Below are 25,117 nucleotides of genomic sequence, written 5' to 3' on the forward strand. Positions count from 1 at the left end.
ACCGGAGGGACGGGGCGACCTGCCGCAGGGGGGGCGGCCGGGGGGCCGGTCGGGCCGGGACCAAGGGCACCATGTCGTCCGGGGCCAAGGAGGGGGGCGGGGGCTCCCCCGCCTACCACCTCCCGCACCCACACCCACACCCACCCCAGCACGCCCAATATGTGGGCCCCTATCGGCTGGAGAAGACGCTGGGCAAAGGACAGACAGGTGAGCCAGGGGAGGGGACACCTGGGGTGGGGTCAGAAGAGCTGGGGGGCAGAGGGCGGGATTCCTGGGTATTCAAAGGGCAGGGGCTGATGCCCAGACCCTGGGATCCGGCACAGAGCAGGGACTCGAGGTCCAGTCCGCTGGGTCCCCAGGATGGAGGGGGCTGGGGGCTCGGACTCCTGGGGGGAGGTGCTGGGGCCCAAAGGCTGGCACCTCACGGTGGGCCGAGGTTGGAGGGGCTCCAGAGCCACGGAGGGGAAGGGAGGCGGCCTGCAGCAGGGGACCAGCGGCGCTGGGAGTCCAGTCTTTGCTGCAGTACCGCGGCGGGATGGGGGTGCGCCCTGGGCACCGCTTCCCTCTGCACTGCTCTGGACCTGGAGGGCCTCGCGCTCTCCTGGCAGCCTGTCTGGGTGACCAGCGGGGAGGCTAGGGTGACGGGGCCTGCAGCCTTCAACCCTCCTCCGGCTCGGGCTCCGTGTGGGGAACAGGATGGAGAGGTGGAAAGGTGGGTCCGAGAGGCACAGCTCCCAGCGGTGCCTGTGGGATCGGGGGCCATCCTTTGCTGTTGCCAAACACTGGCCCCAGCTGTAGCTCCTTTCCTGCCAGGTGGAGGGTAGGGGGGTGTGTGGCAGGAGCTGCACACCTGTGTCCTAGGCAGGAGGTCCAGCGGTGGGCCCGGGGCCTGGGGGAAGGGGAGGGGCTCAGACCCCAAGATCCTAGTGGTAAGAGTGTGAAGGTGTCGCTGACCTGAATTCCTGAGTTATGGGGGAGGAAGGGGCTGAGGGCCTGGACTGCTGGGTCTGAGGGAGGAGGGGCTGGGTGGGTCTGAGGGAAGAGGGGCTGGGGACCCAGACTCCGTGGTCTGTGGCTTTGGGGCTTACCCCTAGGGAGTGGGCATACTCCCGCGTGCTCCCAGCGACCGCTGCTGTTAAAAGCAGATCAAAAAAGGGACTTAAAAGGTGAGGGTTTGGGAGGAGATGGAGGAGGATGGAATGGGAAGGGGGCAGCCGTGAAAGTATATTCCCTGGGAGTCACGGGGTCTCCAGAATATTGAAGGGCAGGGAATTTAAGGGAAAGGTGGGTTTAGGGGGAGAGAGAGGTTGGAGGAGGCAGTAGGGAAGACAAAGCTACGGAGACAGTGAGGAGAGATTCTGTGGAGAGATGGGCTTCAGGGGACACGCCAGGACAGAATGGAGGTGAGAATCCGGGGCGGCTGTGGAGGTGGTGGACAGCCGGCACGGACAGAACAGGGGCACCTGGCTGGCTCAGTTGCTGGGCTGTACCACTCATGATCTTGGGGTTGTGAGTTTGAGCCCCACATTGGGTGTAGCATTGCTTAAGAAAAAAAAGGGGGGGACAGAACAAATGTCTGTGTCTTTGGGCAAAGGAAGAAGAGAGTGCGTTTTGTGGGAATGACAGATGTCAGCACTCAGGAGCTCAGGTCAGGGCGATTCAGGCCACTGCAGCCAGCAGGGAAAGGAGGAGGGAAGGGGTGGCAAGGAGGACTGAGGAGCCAGAGGCTGTGAGAGTGCTCCGGGAGCACACTCCACACGTCCAGCCCTGCTTCCCCAGGGCTGGTGAAACTCGGGGTCCACTGCATCACGGGCCAGAAGGTTGCCATCAAGATTGTGAACCGAGAGAAGCTGTCCGAGTCGGTGCTGATGAAGGTGTGTGTGCTGGGGGAGGGCGTCCCTTTGGGGCTGGGGGGGGAGGGAGGCCGTGCTGACCTCCGTGCCTGCATCCCCTGCTGTCCCCCAGGTGGAGAGGGAGATCGCCATCCTGAAGCTCATCGAACACCCACACGTCCTCAAGCTGCACGATGTCTACGAGAACAAGAAATATTTGTAGGTATTTATAGACACCCAGCCCCCTCCGTGCACCCCCACCCCAAGTTCCTAGGGTGGGACCTTTCTGGAAACAAGGCCTGAAGAGGCCTGGGGAGACTTACGCTCTCCTGGCTGGGCCTCCAAAGGCCCCGTCAGTCCCTTCCCCGCTGCACAGAACACCCTCCCCCCACCACACACACCCGTGTCCGTGTGCACACATAGTCCTCCTTGTTTCCACGCTGACTGGCCTGACCTGGCCTGATGCTAAGGACCAAATGTGCCCCAGCAACAGGACAGCCAAGCGTGAGCCATCCTGAGTGGGGGGACAGAGGCCCCTTCCTCCCCGGCCCGCCCTACAGGGTAACTCGATGTCCTCAAGGAGACCAACCTGCAGTTCCCCACCCCACTTCCGTTTGCTGAGGTGACAGGGCTTAACAGACCCGAGGCTCAGTGAATCCTGCCTCTTCCTACCCCCACTCTGAAGCATTGGAAACCACCCCCCACCTAACTCTGAGTGCTATGATGGACACCCCAATCATGGCCTTCTTAGGATTTCCTAGTCCATATCTCAAAGTTGATTACCCCCCAGAAACATGGGAGTGGAGTCCAGCTGTCCAGGGCACAGACAATAGGCCTTTGTCTGGACTCTGGTGACCCAAGGGACAGCTGGGCTGGGCAGCAGGAGAGGGGACAGACCCCCGCCCCCACCATGCAGTCCCCAGGATGAGCTGACTCCAATACCCATCAGAGGCTGGGGCGGGTTTCCCCAGGCAATAAGCTGCAGGGCCCCACATGCTCATGGGAACTGTAGTCTTCAGGCTTCCCCAGGTGTGGCAGCAGGGAGGGGCTTTGTTACCAACTGGTGGAGCTGTCACTCCCACCAAACCTTCTAGGTAGAGAGGGGAGGATCCATGGGAGTTTGTTCTTCACAGAGGACTCTCAGCTTTCCAAGAGCTCATAGAAATTGAACCTTTGTTTCCAGTGGCTGCTGGGAATCAGAGTTTTAACCTCCTGGAGCCTAATGGGATTTGGAGTCTTAAGGATCCAGGTGGCTGATGGGAATTAGGAGTCTATGTCCCAGGGCCTTATGGGAGTTGGGAATTTTTAAACCCCTCTAGAACTCATGGGACTTGTAGTCCTTTGCCTCGCAGACTTGGACTTAGATTGGTGAACACTACAATAGTTTACTGCCAGGAATTATTGATAATTTGAGCTTCCTCATCCTAGAGGCTTATAAGAATGAGAGGTTTGGCTTTCCAGAAGCTAATGGGAGTGGAGGAGGGACGTGTCTGTGAGAGTTGGGGTGTTTCTGTCCTCCATGTGCTAACAGGGTTGCCATATCTCCTGAAATAACTAGGAGTCAAAGTTCTATACTCCTAAAGAAGACAGAGAATTCTGGAAGTGAGTTTTGGTTTCCCAGAGGCTGAGGGGTATTGGAGTCTGTTTTGGCCAGAGGCTCATGGGAATTGGAGTCTCCCCCATCCCGGAATTCATGGGAATTGGAGTCTCTCCCCTCCCAGGAACTTACGGGATTTGGGGTTCTCCGCTGTCAGGGGCCAGTGGGATTGAGGTCTTGTGCTGGGGTCCAAGGTCTTCTGAAAGAGGAAGACCAGGCTCTTTGGTCCTCCACATGCCCCTTCCAGCCCTCTGCCCCCTCCGCGTCCCCAGGTACCTGGTTTTAGAGCACGTCTCTGGAGGTGAGCTGTTTGACTACCTGGTGAAGAAGGGGAGACTGACACCCAAGGAGGCCCGGAAGTTCTTCCGCCAGATAGTGTCGGCGCTGGACTTCTGCCATAGCTACTCCATCTGGTGAGGGGCAGCTGGAGGGGCGGCTGGGAGGGGCACTGCCCAGGGGCCGGCCTTGGCAACATGGGACACACTGATTGGAAGCCAGTGTGGGGCAGCACCAACGTAAATCTCTCTTCCCTTTAAAAAACTGAGCTATAACTCATGTATCATAAAATTCGCCCCATTTAAAGGATATGATTCAGTGGTTTGTAGCATGGTCGGTGCTGTGCATTGCTATGTGATTTGGGGACATTTTCATCACCCCGACAACATCACCTCGTACCCATTAAGCCGTCGCGTGTCCGGCCCCCTGCCCGCAGCCTCTGACAACCACCAGTCTGCCTCTGTCTCCGTGGATTTGCTCGTTCTGGACATTTCCTGTCAACGGGCTCATCCCACATGTGGCCTTCTGTGGCCGGTGTCTTTCGTGGAGCAGAGTGTTTTCAGGGTTCACCCGTGCAGTGTGCCAGTACTTTGTTTGTTTTGTGGCGGATAAATATTCCATCACATGGATGTGCCTTATCTTGTTTATCCCTTTCACCGGTTGACGGATACTTTAGTTATTTCTCCTTTTTTAAAAGCTTATTCATTTTCGAGAGAGAGAAAGAGACAGAGCATGACGGGCAGGGGCAGAGAGAGAGGGAGACACAGAATCCGAAGCAGGCTCTGGGCTCTGAGCTAGTGGTCAGCATAGAGCCCCCCGTGGGGTTCAAACCCACAAACCACGAGATCGTGATCTGAGCCGAACTTGGACACTAAACTGACTGAGCCACCCAGGTGCCCCTGTTTCTCCTTTTTGGCTATTAAAAATAATATGGACACATGAGCATTCACATGCCAGTTTTGTGTGTACCTGTGTTTTCAGTTCTCAGGTACGCACCTGGGGGTGAATTGTCAGGTCATGTGGGAACTCGGCTTAGCCTTTGGAGGAAGGCCAGACCGTTTTCCAAAGCGGCTGCACCTTTAACATCACCGCCCCAGGCCATGAAGGTTCCAGTCTCTGTACCTCCTTGCCAGCGTTTGCTGCTATTTGACTTTTTTTAAAATTTATTTATTTATTTTGAAAGAGAGATAAAGAGTGGGCAGGGGAGGGGCAGAGAGAGACAGCGAATTGTAAGCAGGCTCCATGGTGTCAGTGCAGAGCCCCACCTGGGGCTCGATCCCATGAACTGTGAGAGCATGACCTGAGCCGAAACCCAGAGTGGTTTACCCGACTGAGCCCCCTAGGCGCCCCATTACTATCTGACGTTTTGATTACAGCCATGCTAGTGGGTATGAAGTGGTATCTCAATGCGGTTTTGATGCGCAGTTCCCGAAGGACTAATGATGTAAAACATCTTTTCATGTGCTTATTGGCCATTTGTTTATGTTTCTTGGAAAATTGTCTATTCAGATCCTTTGCCCATTTTTTATTGACTTGTCTTTTTATTACTGAGTTGTAAGAGTCCATTATTCTAAGAACCAGAGACAGCTCTAGGAATAACTCCTAAGAGTTATTTATTCGAAGGACAAATCCTTTTTTTAAACATTTATTTATTCATTTATTTCGAAAGAGAATGTGCATGTGTGCGAGGGGGGAGGGGCAGTGAGGAGAGAAAGAGAGAGAATCTCAAGCAGGCTCCGCAATGTCAGCGCCGAGCCGGACGCGAGCCTCCGTCTCATGACCCATGAGATCGTGACCTGAGCCGAGACACCCCTAAGGACAGATCTTTTATCAAGTGTATTTTTTCCCAGTCTGTGACATGATTTTGCATTTTATACATATTTTAAGTTTTTTTAAATTTATCTAAATAATGTCTGCACCCAGCTTGGGGCTCAAACTCATGACCCTGAGATCAAGAGGTGCATGTTCCTTGGACTGAGCCAGGTGCCCCTCTTTTGCGTTTTTATAGCAATGTCTTGGGAAAATCAAAAGCTTTAAATTATGGTAAATTCAATTTTGTCCTTTTTTTTTTTTTTTTATACAATTTATGCTTGTTCTGTCCTGTCTGTGAATCTTTGCCAAGCTCAAGGTCCCGAAAGCTTCCTCCTACATTTTCTTCTAGAAGTTATATGGTTTTAGCTCTTGCATTTAGTCCTGGGATCCATTTCAAATTAATTTTTTAATTTTTTAAAAAAATTTATTTATTTTTGAGACAGAGATTCAGAGCATGAGCGGGGAGGGGCAGAGAGAGAGGGAGACACAGAATCCGAAGCAGGCTCCAGGCTCTGAGCTGTCAGCACAGAGCCCGACGCGGGGCTTGAATCCATGAACGTGAGATCATGACCTGAGCCGAAGTCGGAGGCTTACCTTTCTGAGCCACCCAGGCGCCCCTCAGATTAACTTTTGTCGTGACGTGAAAGAAGGGTGTCGGCTCGCGCTGTGGCCTGTGAACGTCCATAGGAAAAGACCACCCTTTTCTCTCTTCAGCTCTCAGAAACGGGATATTTAATATACAACATTCCAATGATTAGTGGAGGTGCAAATGGATTCTTTCAGCCTCTTTTGTTTGCACACCTCCTCTGTGGGGTGGGGATTGGAGTTGGGTGGGGCTCAGGGTGCAGGGGCTCAGGGTGCAGGGGCTCGGAGCTGGTAAGGCAGCCTGTTGGGATTGTCAACACCTCTCTATCGACAACACCCTGTTGAAACCCTGACACAAGAACGCTGGCCTCTAGGGGGCAGTAGTCAACACACTGAACAACCAGTGTGACCCAGTTGCTGAGCAGACCACTTCCAACAGAAACTCTAGAATCCTCGGGCCCCACCTCCTCCGGGACTTTAGCCCTCCGCACCTGAGATTTGCTCCAGGAGAAAGGCAGGGACCAGTGACTGGGGTCTCCTACAAAATAATCCAGTGAAGGGGCGCTTGGGTGGCTCAGCTGGCTAAGTGCCTGACTCTTAATTTTGGCTCAGGTCCTGATCTCACGGTTCGTGGGACTGAGCCCTGTGTCGGGCTCTGCACTGACAGCTCGGGATTCTCTCTTTCGCTCGCTCTCTCTCTGCCCCTCCCCTCCTCTCAAAAATGAATAAAATAAAGAAATAATCCTTGGGCGCCTGGGGGGCTCAGTCTGTTCAGCGTCCGACTTCGGCTCAGGGCATGATCTCACAGTTCGTGGGTTCAAGCCCTGCGTCGGGCTCTGTGCTGACAGCTCAGAGCCTGGAGCCTGCTTCGGATTCAGTGTCTCCCTCTCTCTCTGTTCTTTCCCTGTTCACGCTCTGTCTCTCTCTGTCTCTCAAAAATAAATAAATGTTAAAAAAGAACTTAAGAAAATAATTCAGTAGAGGAAGGAAAGCACGTAAGGGTAGCGAAGATTCGCCCTGTGCTGATGATGGGTGAAGCTGGGGGCACGGCCCGTGGGGCTTCCTTACACGCTCCTCACTCCGCTGGGGCATGTTTGACATTGCCCAGAAGGGTCTGCAGCGTCCCCCCTCTGAGAGATGGGGAGCTGGGCCTCGCCCCGGGAGAGGGCAGAGCCTGAGCACCACCTCCCTGTCGCAGCCACAGAGACCTGAAGCCCGAGAACCTGCTTTTGGATGAGAAAAACAACATCCGCATCGCAGACTTCGGCATGGCGTCCCTGCAGGTGGGGGACAGCCTCCTGGAGACCAGCTGTGGGTGAGTGGGGCCTGGCGCCCGGCGTCCCAGGGAGGGGTGCCACGCCGGCCGGAGGCTCACGCTGCCTCTCTCCCTCAGGTCCCCCCACTACGCGTGTCCGGAGGTGATCAAGGTGAGCGAGCAGGTGGAGGGGGGGAAGGGACGGGACGTGGTGGAGACACTGCGCCACGGCCGCCGTCTCCTTTGCAGGGCGAGAAGTATGATGGCCGGCGGGCCGATATGTGGAGCTGTGGAGTCATCCTCTTTGCCCTGCTTGTGGTAAGGGGCCCCTCGCCTCTCCCGCCCCCTTTCTAGAACAATCCAGAGCACAGAGCCTTAAGTTCCATCCTCCCCTCAGGGGCCTGAGTATCTCACTGGCATCAGGAGGGTGGGAGGTGTGAGCCAGCAGACCAGGGTTCCGGAGCAGCCCCCTCTGTGCCCAGAGCGAACCATCCAGCCGCTCAATGGTGACTAGTCCGGGGCTCCCGGCAAGGGGCGGGCAGCCAGGAGCCCTTGGCCGCTTGGGACAGTGGGTGTTGGAGGATGTGGCAGTATGGTAGGCACTCCTACTCGGCGGGGTGTCAGCCAGGCTCTTCCCACCGCGCCTCTGCGCCCGCTCTTCTCTGCCCAGAACGCTCACCCTACCTAGTCCCGTCACTCACGAGGTCACACCTAGACTTTTAGTTTATTTATTTATTTAGAAAGAGAGAGAGAGAGAGCCCACAAGTGGAGAAGGCACAGAGAGAGAGAGAGAGAGGGAGAGGGAGAGGGAGAGAGAATCCCAAGCAGGCTCTACACCTCCAGTCCAGAGTCCACCACGGGGCTCGAACTCACAAACTTTGAGATCATGACCTGAGCCAAAGTCAGATGCTTAACCGACTGAGCCACCCAGGCGCCCCCTTAGGCCTTCTTTTTGCTTTGATTCACTTGCCACTTCTCCAGGAAGCCTCCCCTGTCCCCCGCCCCCCAGGAGGTCGATCTTCTGGGGTAGGCTCTGGGCATCCCCCCCACCCCACTATCAGTTGCCACTGTGTGTTTAGTTCCATGAGGAGCGTCTCTTCCCTACCGGGTGATCTGCTCCCGGAAGTCAGGGCTTTTGTCTTTGTGTGTTTGTTTCTTTGGCTCACGATTGTGACTGAGTTGGCACATAGTCAGCCCTCACGACCACGTGTGGTACGGATGAGCTAGTGGCGTGCTCCGTGCCGGGCACTGTTCCCAGCATGCTCTGTTCTGGGCTTCTTCCCGGAGCCCCCGAGAGGAGAGGTGGCCGGCCCCCAGGCACGCTGCAGATAAGCGTGTGCGGGTCTGGGATCCGCGTTCCGTCTCCTAAGCGCCAGCCTGTGTGACCAGGGAGGCTCCGTGACACTGAGGGGGACGAGGCCGGACGGGCGCTCTGGGGCCCAGGGCCCCAGGATGGGAGGTGCCTGGGAGGCAGGCCAGTTCAGCAGCCCATCTAGCGAGTTCAAACCCCGCTCCCTCACCTTGAGCAAGCGGGTCACCGCCCCCCCCAGGCCCCTGCCTCCTCTGCCCAGTGGGCGTCGGCACGGCCCTGGAGTCGTCAGGGTTTCGAGAGCATGTCGCCGGGTCGCCTTCTGAGCGGTGCTCCATGATCACCAGTAGTCGGACTGCATCACTATGATGATTATAGATGATTCTCGTGACTTATGGATTCTGTATTTGCAAAGTCGCTCACTCCCTGGAGTTTATCTACAGCCTCAAACTCATCCGTACTCTGGCTGCTTTTGAGGTCCTGCTCAGATGTGCGCAGAGCGGAGAAAAATTGGAGTCCCCAACCCACACCAGGCGACCCGCCCTCTGCTTTTATGTGTTTATTTCCTTGTTTCAGCTCATCTCCTAAGCAAGTGTGCTTTTTGTGGTCTGTTAAGTGCCATGTATTTTGCTTTTTTGTGCTTCTTGCTGGTGATTTTATTTTGTATTATATTTTTTAAGTTTGTTTATTTTGAAAGAGAGAGAGAGAGAGACAGAGAGAGAGAATCCCAAGCAGGCTGTGTGCTGTCAGCATTGGGGCTTGAACTCACAAACCGTGAGATCATGACCTGAGCCAAAATCAAAAGCGAGATGCTTAACCGACTGAGCCCCCCAGATGCCCCTACATTATATTTATTAAACAATCTCCACACCCAACATAGGACTTGAACCCACAACCTGAGATCAAGGGCCACATACTCCACTGACTAACTCAGCCAGGTGCCCTTTCCGTGGTGATTTTAATGGTCTTGCAGGGTAGTGTTTAAGTGCTGTCTTGTGTTCCTAAGGGCAAGAAGGCTGTTTTGTCTTCGAGAAAAATGTACGTGTTAGATTAGCTTCATTCAAGTGTGACTTATAATGCGGTTGGCCATGAGTTTTATCTATATGCTTATATATGAGTGTGTGTGTGTGTTTATATATTTTTAATTAACTTTTTAATGTTTATTTTTGGGAGAGAAGGGAGTGGGGGGGGGAGGGGCAGAGGAGGGGAGACAGAGAATCCAAAACAGGCTCCAGGCTCTGAGCTGTCAGCACAGAGCCTGATGCGGGGCTTAAACCCACAAACCCGTGAGATTATGACCTGAGCCGAAGTCAGATACTCAACTGACTGAGCCGCCCAGGCGCCCCCGTATACTTATGGATTATACACATATATTTGTATATGTATATTTATAAGTATGTATTGACACATACGTACAAACATAAACCAAGAGGTCTGCCTTAGCTTGGGCTGCTCTAACAAAAGCAGACTTGTGCATCTTAAACAACAAACATGTGTTTCCCACTGTTCTGGGGGCCGGGAGGTCAGGGATCAAGGTACCTGGCAGACAAGAAACACGAGGACACACTGAATGGGACCGACAGGCCAAGTCACATCAGGCTTCCCGGCCTAGGCCAGCATTCAAGGTGTCCTTTCCCTGTCTCCTCAACCCACACCCGGGTTTCTCTTTCTGGAGACCTCTGACACCAGGGGCAGCACCTGGAAAACCCTGTGAGACTCACACTGTGCAGCATCACCTCCTCCAGGACCCTCCCCACCCCCCCAACTCCCTGGCTAAACCCGGCCCCCGGCCCCCGGCCCCCGGCCCCCGGCCCCCCACCCCCGACCCCCGACCCCCGGCCCACGCCACCTGCTTGCTCTGTGTTTCCTCACCACCCGCATTCCTATCCGTTTGTTTGCCGTCACCACCACGCATGCAACAACCGTTGCCAATAATTACTGTTCTACACAAAGCTCCGTGGGGACAGGGATCTGGTTCTGTCCCCTGCTCCGTCCCTAGTGGCCAGGTGGGGACCTGGGAGCGGAGGGGCACCAATGAGGTGCTAAGTCCATCATGACATCGCTGTTAATGTGTGTCCACTCACCGGTGTCTCTGTCTAGGGTGTGAGCTGTGGGAGGGCGAGGGCTCATTCTGTCCATTCCCGGACCCCGGACCCATCACGCATGCTCACCTTTTGTTGAAGGAATCAATGGGGATGACCCCTTCTGAAACTGAGTCTGGGGAGAAACCTGTTTGGAAGATCCAACCCCAGCCTCTTAAGCCCTGGGGCCTGACTGTCCATTGCCAAATGCCTGCTCAGCCCCTTACCAGCTCAGATGCCCTGGGCCAGTTGCTGGACCCTTCTGTGCCTCAGTTTCCCCACTGTAAGGTGGGGTGATAAGAGCCGTGGGCAGGACTACACGTGTCAGTGTGGAAGCGCTTCCCCCCCCCCCGCCCCGTGCGCAGAGCGCTCTGAGGGCTCCTGTCATTTCTCACCCAGGGGGCCCTACCCTTTGATGATGACAATCTCCGCCAGCTACTGGAGAAGGTGAAAAGGGGCGTCTTCCACATGCCTCACTTCATCCCTCCCGACTGCCAGAGCCTCCTGAGAGGCATGATCGAGGTGGAGCCTGAGAAGAGGCTCAGTGTGAGTTGGGGCGGGGGAGGACAGAATCCCTGGGGGCTCATGAGGGGGGCTTTCCAGGACCTGCCTGTCAGCTAGCGAGGAAGGGGGGGGGGGTGGAGGGTCGCTGAAGTAGTCGCAGCCCAGGGTCTGCTGAGCCCGCAGCTCCAAGCTGGGGAGGGCCCCACCGCGGGAGGGCTGCATGTCCCAGGCCGTCTGCAGTAGTTGGGGGTCAAGGTACTCAGTTGCCTCTAGGGGAGACCTAAGTCACCCTGACCCTGGTGGAGAGGAGGGGACACCGTTAGGGACCCCCAACGCCACCTCATCAACTTTGGACCTCACTGGTGCCTCTTTATGGCCCACCCTCTTCACAGCTGGAGCAAATTCAGAAACATCCCTGGTACCTGTGAGTATGGGGAACTGGGTGCCTGTTTCCCCCTGGGAGGACTGGTGGGGGGGGAGGGGACAAGTGTGGAGGGCCCCAACGGAAGAACCAGCTAGGGAGTGGGATGCCAAGGTTCCTTAATGAGGAGGCGGCCAGAGACCTGGATTTCTGGGTTCCCAAGAGAGGGGCAGGTTGGGGCCTAAGGACACCTGCGTCTCCGGTGGAGAGGCCTCGATCACCGGTGCCCGCTCCCCGGTAACACTTCTCCGTCTCCCAGGGGCGGGAAACACGAGCCAGACCCCTGTCTGGAGCCAGCCCCAGGCCGCCGGGTGGCGATGCGGAGCCTGCCATCGAACGGAGAGCTGGACCCCGACGTCCTGGAGAGCATGGCTTCGCTGGGCTGCTTCAGGGACCGCGAGCGGCTGCACCGCGAGCTGCGCAGCGAGGAGTAAGGCCCCCTCGCCCCAGCACGCACCACCGGCCCGCGTCTGGCGGGCTGCTGCAGCGCCCCGGACGGCCAGCGGAGGGCGCGCCTGGGCCTCGCTCCCGCGCAGACTCCCTGGGGCGGGCGTCGGGGCGCTAGATGGGGCAGGGCTTAACGCTCCCACGTGGAGCTATTCCCCGAGGAACCAGGAGGGGGCGGTAGGGCCAGTGGATAAAAGAGATGCTGAAAAAGCATTAATAGGTGCTGACACAGACTTAGTGCCTCACGTAGTGCTTACAAATAGTAACTGCTTAGGTATTACTACTACTACTGCTAACATAATTGTCGAGTAAGGTAGGGTTAAGATGTACGCCGACACAGAAGAACTGACCATATTGCTACCTAGGCAAATGGAACCATGGACAGAGATGTTGTGTGTACCGAGCCCCAGCTGCAGGGAGGGGGTGAGACATTGGAGACCCGACCTCTGACCTCAGTCCTCCTCCTACCCCCTCACGCCCCTTGCCCATCAGGGAGAACCAGGAAAAGATGATATATTATCTGCTTCTGGATCGGAAGGAGCGGTATCCCAGCTGTGAGGACCAGGACCTGCCTCCCCGGAATGATGTTGGTGAGCAGGCAGGGCTGGGAATCCAAACCTCGGATTCCGGAGGGAGGAAGGGGCTGCAAGCCCTTAGCTTCCTGGTTTAGACTCCCTGACTTGCTCTGTGACCTGGTCACAACTCCCCACTCTGAGGCTCCGTTTCCCCATTTGCCTGAGTGCCGTTTGCAGCTGGGCGAAGATGTCTTTTGATCGGGTTGAAACTCTCTCTGCCCTCAGACCCACCTCGGAAACGTGTGGATTCCCCCATGCTGAGCCGTCACGGGAAGCGGCGGCCAGAGAGGAAGTCCATGGAAGTACTGAGCATCACGGATGGTGGGGGCAGTGGCTCCCCAGTGCCTACCCGACGGGCCCTGGAGATGGCCCAGCACAGTCAGAGGTGGGAACCCACACCCCTCCAGCGGATCCACAGTCATGGCGGGTGAGGGGGGGAGTAGGGGCTTCTAGCCCAGTTGCCCCTAATGGTGCTGTGTAATTGGGACAAGTCACCTCCCCTCTCTGGGCCTCACGTCCTCTTCTCAAAGGAGTGTGGAAGGCAGAGGACGTCTGAACCTTATGAAACCCACACACCTGATAAAAAAAATCTCTCCGGGAAACAGGTCTCGCAGTGTCAGTGGAGCCTCCACTGGTCTGTCCTCCAGCCCTCTGAGCAGCCCAAGGGTAAGGCTGGGTCTCTGATTAATTAAGAAGGCATAAGGGGGTGAAAACACTCGAGCAAAGATTGGCAGAACTACAATTCCCATGAGGTCTTGGGGCATTGCCTCTTTGTCCCTTAAGGACCAAAACCCAAGGCTGCATAAGTATTTTAGTGCATTGGGCATTTCACCTCCATTAGCATTGGGTTTTTAGTGCTTCAAATGTTCATTTATTCATTTAACAAAAACTAGTTGAGTCCCTACGGTGACCAGTCATTCTGCTGGGTCTCCAGCAGCCAGCATGATAGAAAAAGTCCCTCCCTGACCCCTTAACAACTTGGGTTGAGAGGGGGAAATAACTGGACTACAAGTTCCAGCATGCCTGGGTGTCCACCTCTGTGAGTGTGTGAGAATGGGGCTCCAAGAGCCTCTTGGGAGTTGTAGTCGGCCGTGTAACCCATCTCCACTCTTCTACAGAGTCCGGTCTTTTCCTTCTCACCTGAGCCCGGGGCTGGAGACGAGGCTCGAGGCGGAGGCTCCCCGACTTCCAAAACGCAGACGCTGCCTTCTCGAGGCCCCAGGGGTGGGGGCGCCGGGGAGCAGCCCCCGCCCCCGAGTGCCCGCTCCACCCCGCTGCCTGGCCCCCCAGGCTCCCCGCGCTCCTCTGGGGGGACCCCCTTGCATTCACCCCTGCACACACCCCGCGCCAGCCCCACCGGGACGCCGGGAACAACGCCTCCCCCAAGCCCCGGCGGTGGCGTCGGGGGAGCCGCCTGGAGGAGTCGTCTCAACTCCATCCGCAACAGCTTCCTGGGCTCCCCTCGCTTTCATCGGCGCAAGATGCAGGGTATGGGGCTCCCGGGGGTGCGGGGGCTGGGGGCATGAATTTATGAGTCCTAATATGAGGAGAGAGCTGGGGGCCTGGACTACCACTTCCTAAGAGAAGATGGGGTTGAGAGGAGAGATTCGAGTGTTGGGAAGAGGGAGGGTGGCATCCAGCTCTGGAGGAGGGGCCTCCCTGAAGGACACGCCCCTCCCTGCTCCGGCTCATATTCCCATTGGCTCATGGCCAGCAAGTCCACCCTCAGGGGGCGTGATCTAATGGGTGGAACGGCTTTCCTGGAAGGACCATCAGGCAGCATGCCTTTTGGGTTTAGCTAATGGGAGGTACGTGGGCGTTGGGGTCTGGAACCTCCACTTGGAGGTGACTGCTGGCCTGTGTGCTGGACACCAGGGTGATGGACAAGTGTTGACCATATTCTCCCGTCCCACCCCCTAGTCCCCACTGCCGAGGAGATGTCCAGCTTGACTCCAGAGTCCTCTCCAGAGTGAGTCTGACATGGAAGGGAAGTGAGAGGAAGGAGGGAGGGATTTAATCCCTTAGCCCCTCCTGACCCACCTCCAACCATTCCCTTTCACTCAGGTTGGCAAAACGCTCCTGGTTTGGGAACTTCATCTCCTTGGACAAAGAAGAACAAATATTCCTTGTGCTAAAAGACAAACCTCTCAGCAGCATCAAAGCGGACATTGTCCACGCCTTCCTGTCGGTGAGGGTCCTGGGTCTTCATGTGTCCTGGGCAGCATAGAACTACAAATCCCAGCAGCCCCTGGTGGTGTTCTCTCCCCTTTAGCTCTGGCCTGGCTTCCTCCCGAGACCCATGGGATCTGTAGTTTTCCATTCAGAGTTGGGTTTGGTAGCTGTAGAGGCAGGGAGGCGGGAGAGGTTTACTGTGCCCTCTAGGAGCTAGTGGGACTCACAGATTTTTTTATTTTTATTTTTTTTATTTTTGAGAGACAGAGACAGCGCGAGCAGGGGAGGGTCAGAGAGAGAGGGAGACACAGAATCTGAAGCAGGCTCCAGGCTCTGAGCTAGCTGTCAGCACAGAGCCCAACGCGGGGCTTGAACTCACGAACCGTGAGATCATGACCTGAGCCGAAGCCGGATACTTAACCAACTGAGCCACCCAGGCGCCCCAGACTCACAGATTTTGATACAGATATGGCAATGCTTGTGGAGGAGAAGTTTGTGTCATGTGATTCTGGAGCCTGGGGCTGACACCTAGATATGAGGGTCCCTGTTATGTGGGGGTCCAGTTGTTCAGCCATTTTCCTGATACCCTGTTTATAGTTGGACAAGAATACAACTCCCAGCAGGCAGTGGGGGCCCCAATGGCTTTGCTGTTATTCTTTGCCCTGGTGGCTGATGGAACTTGTAGTTCCTTGGGCAGAAGTAGTTGTAGGATTGGTTATCCATTCCCTGGAATCAGGTAACTGGAATCACGCCCTCTTTGTCCCCCACCTGTTTCAGATCCCCAGCCTGAGTCACAGTGTGCTGTCACAGACCAGCTTCAGGGCCGAGTACAAGGCCAGTGGCGGCCCATCCGTCTTCCAGAAGCCCGTCCGATTCCAGGTGGACATCAGCTCCTCAGAAGGTCCAGAGCCCTCCCCACGACGGGATGGCAGCGGTGGTGGTGGCATCTACTCTGTCACCTTTACTCTCATCTCCGGTAAGCTTTCTCAACTACACTGCCTCCAGCCTGGTGTCTGGGATGCTCAAGACCGCTGAGATAGGGTAGTGGCCCGAGAGGGCAGCCAGAGCGAGGAGGAGGACATGGTGCTCAGCTCGTGCTGCGTGAGCCCCTCATCATTCCAGCCCCGACCTTCGCCCTTCCCTCTTTCCTCATTGACATCTGGTGGATATTTATGCTGTTCCACATGCTGTCTGTGCACTATTTCATCGAAGTTTCCCAGGAGCCTTTGTGATATTAGTAATCACCCATTTTACAGAGGAGGAAACCAAGCGTCTAGAGGTACACTGACTTGATAGAACCACACGCAGGCCGTGACAGAGCTGCGCTCACCCGAGCCCTCCTCACCTTGAGGTGCAGAGCCTGCTTTCCCCTTCTTAAGAACGTGTAGCAGGAGGGCAGAGATGCGGTCCCCTGCTGTCAAATGTCACTCCTGCGCCCAGGGCAGACATCACCAGCGGACCACCGTACTTGTTCCTGCTGAGCTCAGCTGCGCCTGAGAAACGTCAGGCAGCCATCACTAGCCGGGAGCTGGCACGGGAGACGAACGCCACGGAAGTGCCGTGCTTCCAGTGCGGCTTGGTTCCTGAGCCCTGCTAACAAGAGTCTGAAGGACAAGGGGCGCTCCCGTCTGCCACCCTTGTGAGCAGTCGAGGATGTCACAGCTGGGAGATGAGCTTGCTCCCGGGTCTCTAAGCCAGGCTGCCCCAGAACACTGCCGAGTCACATCACCGAAATGAATTACGGCGCGTGGTTTTTCCTTTCCCTCAAAGACTAATACGCAGGACTTCCTCGACTGTAAGATCTTATTTTACTTCCGGTTTATTTTTTCTTACATTTCTGGCTCTTCATGAACTTAACTTGAAACTAACAAGGAACGGAACCTATTTAAGTGGAAAACAGCACCCATATCATTATTTCAACTCCGACTTTCTTACCCCCCTTTGCAATTCTCCACACAGGGCAGGGAAATTGAGACCAAAAGGAGAATCCTTTGCTGGGTTCCTTGTCCTGGTCCCCAAGTCAGTCTGTGTCCCTCCCCTTCCAGGTCCCAGCCGTCGGTTCAAGCGAGTTGTGGAGACCATCCAGGCACAGCTGTTGAGCACTCATGACCAGCCCTCCGTGCAGGCCCTGGCAGGTGGGAGGTGGGAGCCTGCAGGGGGTGGGGGCTGCCGTGTCTCCCTCTTGTATCCTGTGGACTGGAGGGGAGGCCCCCTGCTGAGTGGCTCCCGTGTGTGGCCAGCGTCTCCCCAGTTCTCAAGAGGCTGAGGCCTGAGCTCCATCTGGGGGCTCCTCCTGACCCGAGAAGGCCTCGTTGCAAGGGAGGGCAGGGGCCCTCAGGAGGATGACGAGTCTCAGTGTTGGGCGCAGTGGGACTTCCCACTGAAAGAAGTTCGGCAGCTGTATTCTGGAGAATGGAAATCCACCATCTGGGTTTGTTTAGACCCCCAAACAGCCCACTGTAGGCTCCCCTGGGCCCTGTTGCCAAGGGGCCTCTTCCCTAACCACCAGGGCTGGGAGGAAGGAAAGGGGACCTCTGGCTGTCATCCCCAAATCTGATCTGCTGCTGCGACAGCTGCTGGCCCTTAGTGCACGGGGTCCTGACCAGAGTCTCTGAGGACGCCTCCTGAAGGTGGGCCGCTGGCTCCCTGGGACTCCCTTGGCCCAGTTTCCACAGTGACACAGCTGGGAGGGGCCGTGACCTGCCGACGTGAGGTCCCCGGGTCTGGTTCCAGATGTGCGTCCTCCCGGCAGCCGGCTCCCCAGGCTTCCAGCCCCGTGAGGCTGCCGGGACGCGTTCCCTGGGGGTTGGCAGCCTTGAGGGTGCTGAAGCCAGACCGCTTCCTCCTTCGCAGACGAGAAGAACGGGGCCCAGACTCGGCCTGCTGGTACCTCACCCAGAAGCCTGCAGCCCCCACCTGGCCGCCCAGACCCAGAGCTGACCGGCTCTCCCCGCCGAGGCCCCGCTAAGGACAAGAAGCTCCTGGCCACCAACGGGACCCCTCTGCCCTGACCCCAGGGGGCCGGGGAAGGAGGGGAGCCCCCTCCACCCCCCTTCCCTGCCCCCAACTGTGAATCTGTAAATAGGGCCCAAGGAGTATGTAGGGAGGGGAGAGACACAACAAACCCGGCCGTGCCCCGCAGGGATGGGGCTCAGGGGGCCGTGCCCGATGGGGGGTGGCTCTAGGGGGGAGTGAGGGCGGGGGCGCTGTTTCTATTTTATTTATTGATTAATTTATTATTTTATTTATTGATCAATCTCTCTGCGGGGCGGGGTGGGGGAGGGACGGGGGCTGGTTGGGGTGGCTTAGCAGATCCGGACGGAGAGGGCCGTCTGTCCTTGTGTTCCCCAACTCCTCCTTCCCGGGCCCCCCCTTCCCCGGTTCTCCCCGTCCCCCAACAACCTTCTGTACGGATTTGCTCTCCGGAAGGAATTCTCGTTTCGCGTGACCCTGCCTGCGTCCGTGTCTCTGATTCCGCCGGCGGCAAAAAAAAAAAAAAAATTAATAATAATAATAATAAATAGCCTTGAGCAGGGACAGCTAGCTGGCCTTGGCCTCTCACTTCCGGGGTCGCCGCGCCGGGGGCCGCACTGCCCTCACAGGGGCATCTGCAGGGAGATGGGAGAGGCGGGCGGGGAGCTGAGGCTGGGGCCTGGCCGGAGGCTCAGGGTGCAGCCGTCCAGGCCGGCGAAGTCCACGGCAAACAGGCCGAAGAGGGCGAACAGCAGCATGGCCATGGCCCACTCGCAGGCGGCGGAGGCCGAGCGCAGCAGCCACGAGTGGAGGATGACCACTGCGCACCAGGGTCAAGGCCACGCCAGGCAGGAAGGACCCCGCACCCCACCCCACCCCAGCAGACTTGCCCTGCCCTGCCCGGACTGGCCACTGGGAGCTCCCTCGCCTCAGCGGCCCCCAGACACCCTCGCCGGGGTGCCCGCCGACCCCTGGCTCTCTCTCAGCCTTTGCCCTTCCCACATTCCAGAACAACGTTCTTCTCTTATGCGTGGCCTTCGCTGACCCCGTGAAGGCTCCACCGTCACCATCTCCCCACTTGCCCGGACAGGCAATTGCTTCTCCTTTCACACATGCAGCGTTTCCTAAAGCTACCCCTGACCTCGGGCTACAGGGGTGACCTTCTCCCAACCACCCACAGCCCCACTCACCCCTGAAGCATCTTCCTCCTCCTGGGGTCCCCACCTGCTGACGACCCTGTGGAATCACCCTGGCCCCCTCCCCTCCCCAGCCCCAAGCCCATGGCCGGCTGGTCACCCCAAGGCTTGTGCTGTTGGTTTTGTCCATCTCTATCCTGGTCTGTCCTGTCCGTGTCCAGCTCCTCAGGCCCCTGCTCCTAAAGCCCTTTTTTTTCCTTCTTCCCTCCCTTCCTTCAAAGTGAAGTCTACACTCAACGTGGGCTCAAACTCACAACCCTAAGATCGAGAGTCACATCTCTACCGACTGAGCCAGACAGGCGCCCCTGAAAACCTTCTTCTGCAGCCCAGGCACACTCCAAGCTCAGCCTGGCAGAGGCATCTCGCCTTCTGGAACCGCCCCCTCACTGCAACAACCTTGCCTCTCACCTACGCTAGCTCTCTCTCACTCCTCCTAGATCGGTTTAGACATTTCATTCATTCAAGGATTTTTAGACTGTGAACAAGGCTGGCATCACCCCTGACCCCATGAATCTTACAGCAACGAGAGGTTGGAGCACCTGAACACAAGGTGGCTGCTCCCAGAACTGACCTTGCTCCTCCCCTGCTCATAAGCTTCCCATGGCTCCCTATTGCCCCTGGGCAGACACCTAAGCCCTTAAAGCGTCACCTTAGCACTAGAGATCGTCATCTCCGACCCCACCAGCAGCCTCCCTGAGCTGGTGTTTCCACACTTTGCATGCACCTGCAGGGTCTCCCCCCGCCTCCCAACCCACGCCAAAAGTAGCTGGTTCTGGCAGACCCATTCAGAATCTGTCTCAGGCCCATCCCTGCAGACATGAAGCCCTTACCACACCTCGCTGGCCATCTTTACGGTCCATCTCCCAGCCCCATGACCAGGGGATATGTGAGCCCCACAGAAAAAGGACCCTGCAGCGAAACTGATCACCAGCCCCCTTGTCCCTGAGGCCGCCCACACAGGATGTCAGCTGGCTTCCCTCCAGACCTCTGAACACTGGCAGCCTTCGGGCCTCCCTTCCATCCTCCCCAAGGGGCTCAGTCCCTGAGGCCGAATTTGCAGCCTCTCCTCTCTCAGAGCAGCTTGCCTATCAGTAACAACCGTTACTATGATCAAAACCAGTCCATCTTAAGATAGGGAGACTGAAGCGCAGAGAGTCATCTGAGTCACCCAGAGGCGCACCGCGCAGGTGCAAGGCATCTGGGCTCCGTGACTCACTTGGTACCGGGCTGGGTAGTCTTCGTGGAGGGGTAGGTATGTATGGTGGTAAATGGTTAACAACCAGCCCTGGTTTGCATAATTGGCCAATTTTTATGTTGTAAATCCCCCCCCCCCCCTCAAGGCCACTTGGAGCTGCTAACAGGACATCATCGGGCCTGGAGCTGGGAAGAGTTACGGCTGCTCTCAAGAGCCTGCTCCAGCTCTGCCGCTGAACTTCATGGCCGCCTTGGCCAAGAGACTCCACCTATCCGAACCTCAGTTTCCAGTCTTAGCCAGCACGATGCGCAGCACAGGGCAGGCTCCCCAGAGGGCTGCTCGCTCCCTGCTGTCAGCACGGAGCCTGCTTCAGATCCGTAGGTACCCCCGCGCCGTCCCTCCCCTGCTTGCACTCTCTTTCTCTCTCTCAAAAAGAAATCAACATTTTAAAAAATCCTGAGGAGACAGAGGTCCAGACAGGACAAGGCACTGCACCACGTGTCACAGACCCAGCCCGATGGAGAAATGCCAACCCCTGCCCTGCCACCAGCCCCCGCAAGGATACTGGCCACCATGAGGATGGTGCAGAGGCTGCAGAGGCCCAGGCGGAGTGGCCCGATCCAGGGAGGCCCAGGCTGGGGCAGGCTCTTCATGCACCAGAAGAGTAAAATCTGCAGCCAGAAGTACAGGGTGCCCACGAAGAAGGCGAAGAAGGCCCCTGTCAGGTGCGTGGGCAGCTGGTTCCTTTGCTGAGAGAAGAAGGGACAAGAGGTGAGAGGAAGCTAGGTATGTGGGGACAGGGGTCCTGATCCACCCAGGAGCCAGGGCTGGAAAATTGCCCAAGGGGGTGGATAGGCTTATTGCCTGAGTGTAGGGGCCCTGGTCAGTGACCGGAGGACAGGCATTTAAATTTGTTGTCCACTACTGTGGCCTTGGTCCCTAAAATGGTGCCTGACACATCGCAGCCATGCGGTAAATATTAGTGCAGGAAATCTTTCGTTCTCAACCAGGGTCAGGGAGACAGATGTGGCCACTCGGGGGGTGAGAATTGGTTTTTGTAGAGTGAAAAAATTCTTGAATCTTACAATGGTTTGTGGCTTGCAGATAGATGGCATGTTATTTAATATAGTTAATATATTTTATTTATTATTAAATATAATAAATAAATAATAATTAATAAATATTAAAGGCTTAATGAGAGGAAGTGTTGACTAGAGGGAAATGTTCTTTAAAAGGCTCCTTAGGGGAGGGGCATCTGGGTGGCTCAGTCAGTGAAGTGTCTGGCTCAGGTCATGATCTCAAGGTTCATGAGGTCAATCCCCGGATCAGGCTCTACACCGACAGTGCAGAAGCCTGCTTCGGATTCTCTCTCTCTGCCCCTCTCCCACTTGCTCTCACCCTCTCTCAAAATAAACTTTAAAAAAGGCTTCTTCGGGGACCAATATAATATTTTTTAAAAGTTAAAGTTGAAGAACCCTGGAATGAATGAGGAATGAATGCCATTTAGAGATGATTGGAAATTTTTATTAAAAAGCCCAAGGAGGCAGCCTCTTCTCTGAACACCCTTTGGCTTCTTTCAGGGGGAGAGGTTTAGAATCCAAGACAAAGCAGTAAAATTAAATAACAATGTAAAATAAATCAATAGGCTTTCTCCAACTGATTGTTCATTCATTTGTTCTGCAATTATCTACTCAACTCCCTGGTGAAGAATGTAGGTTCTGGAGTCTACGAATCTGGGGTCATTACTTTCTTTTCTTTAATGTTTTTGTTTATTTTTGAGAGAGAAAGAGACAGAGAGACGGGGTAGGAGTGGGGGAGGGGCAGAGAGACAGGGAGACCCAGAAACAGAAGCAGGCTGCAGGCTCTGAGCGGTCAGCACAGAGCCCGGTGTGGAGCTCGAACTTGTGAACTGCGAGGCTACGACCTGAGCCAAAACCAAAGGCTTAACAAACTGAACCACCCAGGAGCCCCTGAGTTCATTTCTGACGGCCAGGGACCAGCTGATGAAAACAACAACAACAAAAACAACAACAACTCTGTCCGATTAGGCCTAAAAACGGTCTACGCTAGGGCTCTCTTGGAGATGGATGGAGACAGACCCTGTGAAGCCTAGCAGCCCGCACTGAGTGAACGCTGCGTCTCTGCCGCAACCCTAAGAACTAGTGGCTACGAGTAATTATATCATTAAAAGGGGAGAGGGGCAGGGATGACAGTCAACTACCCCAGCCTTCCAGAGTTCAGTGAAATCATGAGGCCAAGGGCCTCCCACGTGGATCTCTATTCTGAGAGCCGAGGAACTCACCCCCCAACATCCCGGCCCGACAGCCACAAAAGAAATACAAGTCCCAGAAGGCCGTGCGCGGACGAGCCCCCGCAATGAGAAGCCAGCGCCCCAGGGGTTGCTGGGAGCTGTAGTCCCAGGCTTGTGCTGGTCAGAACGTCCTTCTGGACTCACCTGGAAATTGCCCACCACAGAGGTGCCCAGGGCACACAGGAGTCCCGTCGACAGGATCAGCCGGTTAAACCACTTTCCGACCCCCAAGTCCCGGAGCTGGTGGTAACGGATAATGCAGATCCAGGCGGCTGGGAGGAGAGGGAAGTGGGCGCGAGCCCCTGGCGGACTCCTGGGGAGGGGGTGCGGAAAGACTCGGCGTCTAGGGGTAGGGGTGGGGCCTAACCCCCACATCTAGGGGGGCGAGTGTGGGCTTGGACTACTGGGTTGAAGAGGGGCTGGGGCCGGGTTCCCCGGGGCTGGGAGGGGCTCGCCCTGAACCGAAAGGGCTGGGGCTACCTACCCATAGCGGCTCCCATGTTGAGCAGCTGGCTGAAGATGCAGCTCTGAGGCGGGTAAGAGCCACAGAGGCTGGGGAAGATGAAGGATCATCCTGGGGCTCCTGGGAGTCGGACCCCCTCCTCTTCTCCCGAGGAACCCCTCACCCCCACCCCGCCCGCGCCGTAAGTACCTGATATAGGGGAAACCTTCCGTGAGGTTCACAGCCCTGTTGGCCACTGCAAGGGCAAAACTGAAGTACAGGGACACATCAACGTGGTTTAACGACACCTTTTCTTTCTGTCACCCACAGAAACACGGCCTTCTAGCTCCTTCCGCTCAGACCCAGGAGTCCAGACACCCCCCAGCCCCTCCTCCCTCAGACCCAGGGGTCCTGACCCCCAGCCCCTCCTCCCTCAGACCCAAGGGTCCAGGCCCCAGCCCCTCCTCCCTCAGACCCAGGGGTCCAGGCCCCAGCCCCTCCTCCCTCAGACCCAGGAGCCATCCTGCCTCTGACACTCACACGGTCCAGACTCCAGCGATAGCCCAGAGGGCCAGGAAGGCAGGCAGCAGGGACAGGTAGCCCCACATGCTGGGCTCTGCCAGGGAAGGAGAGGACCAGGAACCTCTCTCCTTCTCTCTCTCTTTCTCTTTCTCTTTCTCAGGTGAGGAACCTGCCCTAAAGGTCCAGAAGCATCAAATGGTGGCCTCCTGGCTCTGATGCCCTCAGGCCCCCAGGCTCGAGGCCCCCCATTGGCTCCCAGGCAGAAACAATGGGTGAGGGTCTGGTCTGATGAGGCCAGCTCTCAGCCTGGGGCATTTTCCCTCCCTTAACAGCTGTCTTTCCTTCCAGACCTCCCAGTTTTTCCAGGCTGGCCTCCCCCAACCCAGCTTTCCAGCCTCTCCCCGCCAGCCCTCCACTGCTTCCCCAGAGTGCTCACTTGTCCCGACTTCTCTCCCTCTGGCTCTTGAGTCCCGGGGCCTGGGGACTGTGGGAGAGGTTGAAGAGGGAGCGGGATGTGGGGTGGAGCCGGGCCGTGTGTGTCAGAGCCAAAGTCCAGCTGGGCAGGTGCAGGCCAGGGTCAGGCCAGGATGTGACAGTCTAACGAACACGTTCTCCAGGACCCCACCCCCAAACTGCCACTTCCCCACGCAGAACCTAGCAGGCACCACCTTGGTGAGCTTCGAGAGGCCCCCGACTTCCTTCCTCCAGCTTTATAAGTTCAACTTCCAAGAGCCCAGCCCTTGCCTTCCCAGGACCCACGATCTGAGGCTGCAGCGCTCCCCACACGTCCTCCCTCCAGGACCGTCGTGAAGGCCCCCAGTCCCTTCTAGAATACGTGCACTTGTAGGGGTACCTGGGTGGCTCAGTAGGTTAAGAGTTGGACTTCTGCTCCCATCATGATCTCACAGTTTGTGAGTTCGAGCCCCACATCCGGCTCTCTGCTCCCAGCACAGAGGCTGATTCAGGTCCTCTCTCTCTCTCTCTCTCTCTCTCTGCCCCTCCCCTGCCTGTGTTCTCTCCATCTCAAAAAATTAACATTAAAAAAAAAGATTTGGAATACATGCATTTGTTTCTAGCCCTGGGGACCAGCCTCAAAGCTCTTACCTCCTCTGGGACCTCACAATCCAGCCCCACAGGTCAGGCTCCAGGCTGGGAGCAGTTTCCGTCCTTATGCTGCTGTGCGGAGGGCCTGATGACCCTGCCTCCTCCCCCAGCTCGCCTTCCCCTCTCCCTTCCTCTGCTCAGTTGCCGGAATTCCCCAGTGGGCAGGCTCAGGGTGGGTGGGAAGGGAGACCTTGATGTTGACATCTTCATCCGATGAGCCTTCCCCGAAAGCAATTCCTTCCTCTCTAACCAGTCCTTTCTCTTTCCCACATGACATCCCTCAGCTTTCTGGTTTCCTCCCTCAGACATTTGGGCCCCAGCCTCGTCCTGTTTCCCGTGGACCCAGGAATCTAGGTCCTCAGCCCCTCCTCCCTCAGACCCAGGAGTCCAGGCCCCCAGCCCCTCCTCCCTCAGACCCAGGGGTCCAGACCCCCAGCCCCTCCTCTCTTAGACCCAGGAGTCCAGGCCCCCAGCCCCTCCTCCCTCAGACCCAGGGGTCCAGACCCCC

General features: G+C 56.7%; 2 protein-coding genes across 7 annotated transcripts; one reads left to right on the top strand and one right to left on the bottom strand.

Moving 5' to 3' along the window:
• The first annotated feature begins 13 nt into the window (after positions 1 to 13).
• BRSK1 (BR serine/threonine kinase 1) lies at positions 14 to 18,055 on the top strand. 3 transcript variants are annotated; one of them, XM_029924575.1, is made up of 19 exons: positions 14 to 207; positions 1,780 to 1,874; positions 1,966 to 2,051; positions 3,702 to 3,842; positions 7,301 to 7,417; positions 7,496 to 7,529; positions 7,607 to 7,675; positions 11,147 to 11,293; positions 11,644 to 11,675; positions 11,932 to 12,102; positions 12,612 to 12,709; positions 12,920 to 13,079; positions 13,300 to 13,360; positions 13,813 to 14,182; positions 14,615 to 14,663; positions 14,759 to 14,882; positions 15,644 to 15,842; positions 16,912 to 16,997; positions 17,720 to 18,055. In XM_029924575.1, exons 1-19 carry the CDS (start codon positions 72 to 74, stop codon positions 17,804 to 17,806), a joined length of 2,262 nt encoding a protein of 753 aa, XP_029780435.1. In that variant the 5' UTR covers positions 14 to 71; the 3' UTR covers positions 17,807 to 18,055. The 3 variants fall into 3 exon arrangements, with proteins under 3 accessions (XP_029780435.1, XP_029780434.1, XP_029780436.1); XM_029924574.1 differs by having other exon boundaries at positions 15 to 207; positions 16,912 to 17,001; positions 17,720 to 18,054; XM_029924576.1 differs by lacking the exon at positions 14 to 207 and having other exon boundaries at positions 1,783 to 1,874; positions 1,966 to 2,055; positions 16,912 to 17,001; positions 17,720 to 18,054.
• TMEM150B (transmembrane protein 150B) lies at positions 16,652 to 24,716 on the bottom strand. Of its 4 annotated transcripts, none has more exons than XM_029924752.1 (9): positions 24,610 to 24,716; positions 23,942 to 23,989; positions 23,524 to 23,679; positions 23,194 to 23,253; positions 23,026 to 23,093; positions 22,686 to 22,813; positions 20,796 to 20,979; positions 18,429 to 18,659; positions 16,652 to 18,334 (listed from the first exon to the last, which is right to left on the bottom strand). In XM_029924752.1, exons 3-8 carry the CDS (start codon positions 23,589 to 23,591, stop codon positions 18,463 to 18,465), a joined length of 705 nt encoding a protein of 234 aa, XP_029780612.1. In that variant the 5' UTR covers positions 23,592 to 23,679; positions 23,942 to 23,989; positions 24,610 to 24,716; the 3' UTR covers positions 16,652 to 18,334; positions 18,429 to 18,462. The 4 variants fall into 4 exon arrangements, with proteins under 4 accessions (XP_029780612.1, XP_029780611.1, XP_029780613.1 ...); XM_029924751.1 differs by having other exon boundaries at positions 23,942 to 24,061; XM_029924753.1 differs by lacking the exon at positions 23,942 to 23,989.
• Between the last annotated feature and the right edge of the window lie 401 nt (positions 24,717 to 25,117).

The sequence above is a fragment of the Suricata suricatta genome, chromosome 16 (assembly GCF_006229205.1).
Source record: "Suricata suricatta isolate VVHF042 chromosome 16, meerkat_22Aug2017_6uvM2_HiC, whole genome shotgun sequence".
Taxonomy (NCBI): Eukaryota; Metazoa; Chordata; class Mammalia; order Carnivora; family Herpestidae; genus Suricata; species Suricata suricatta.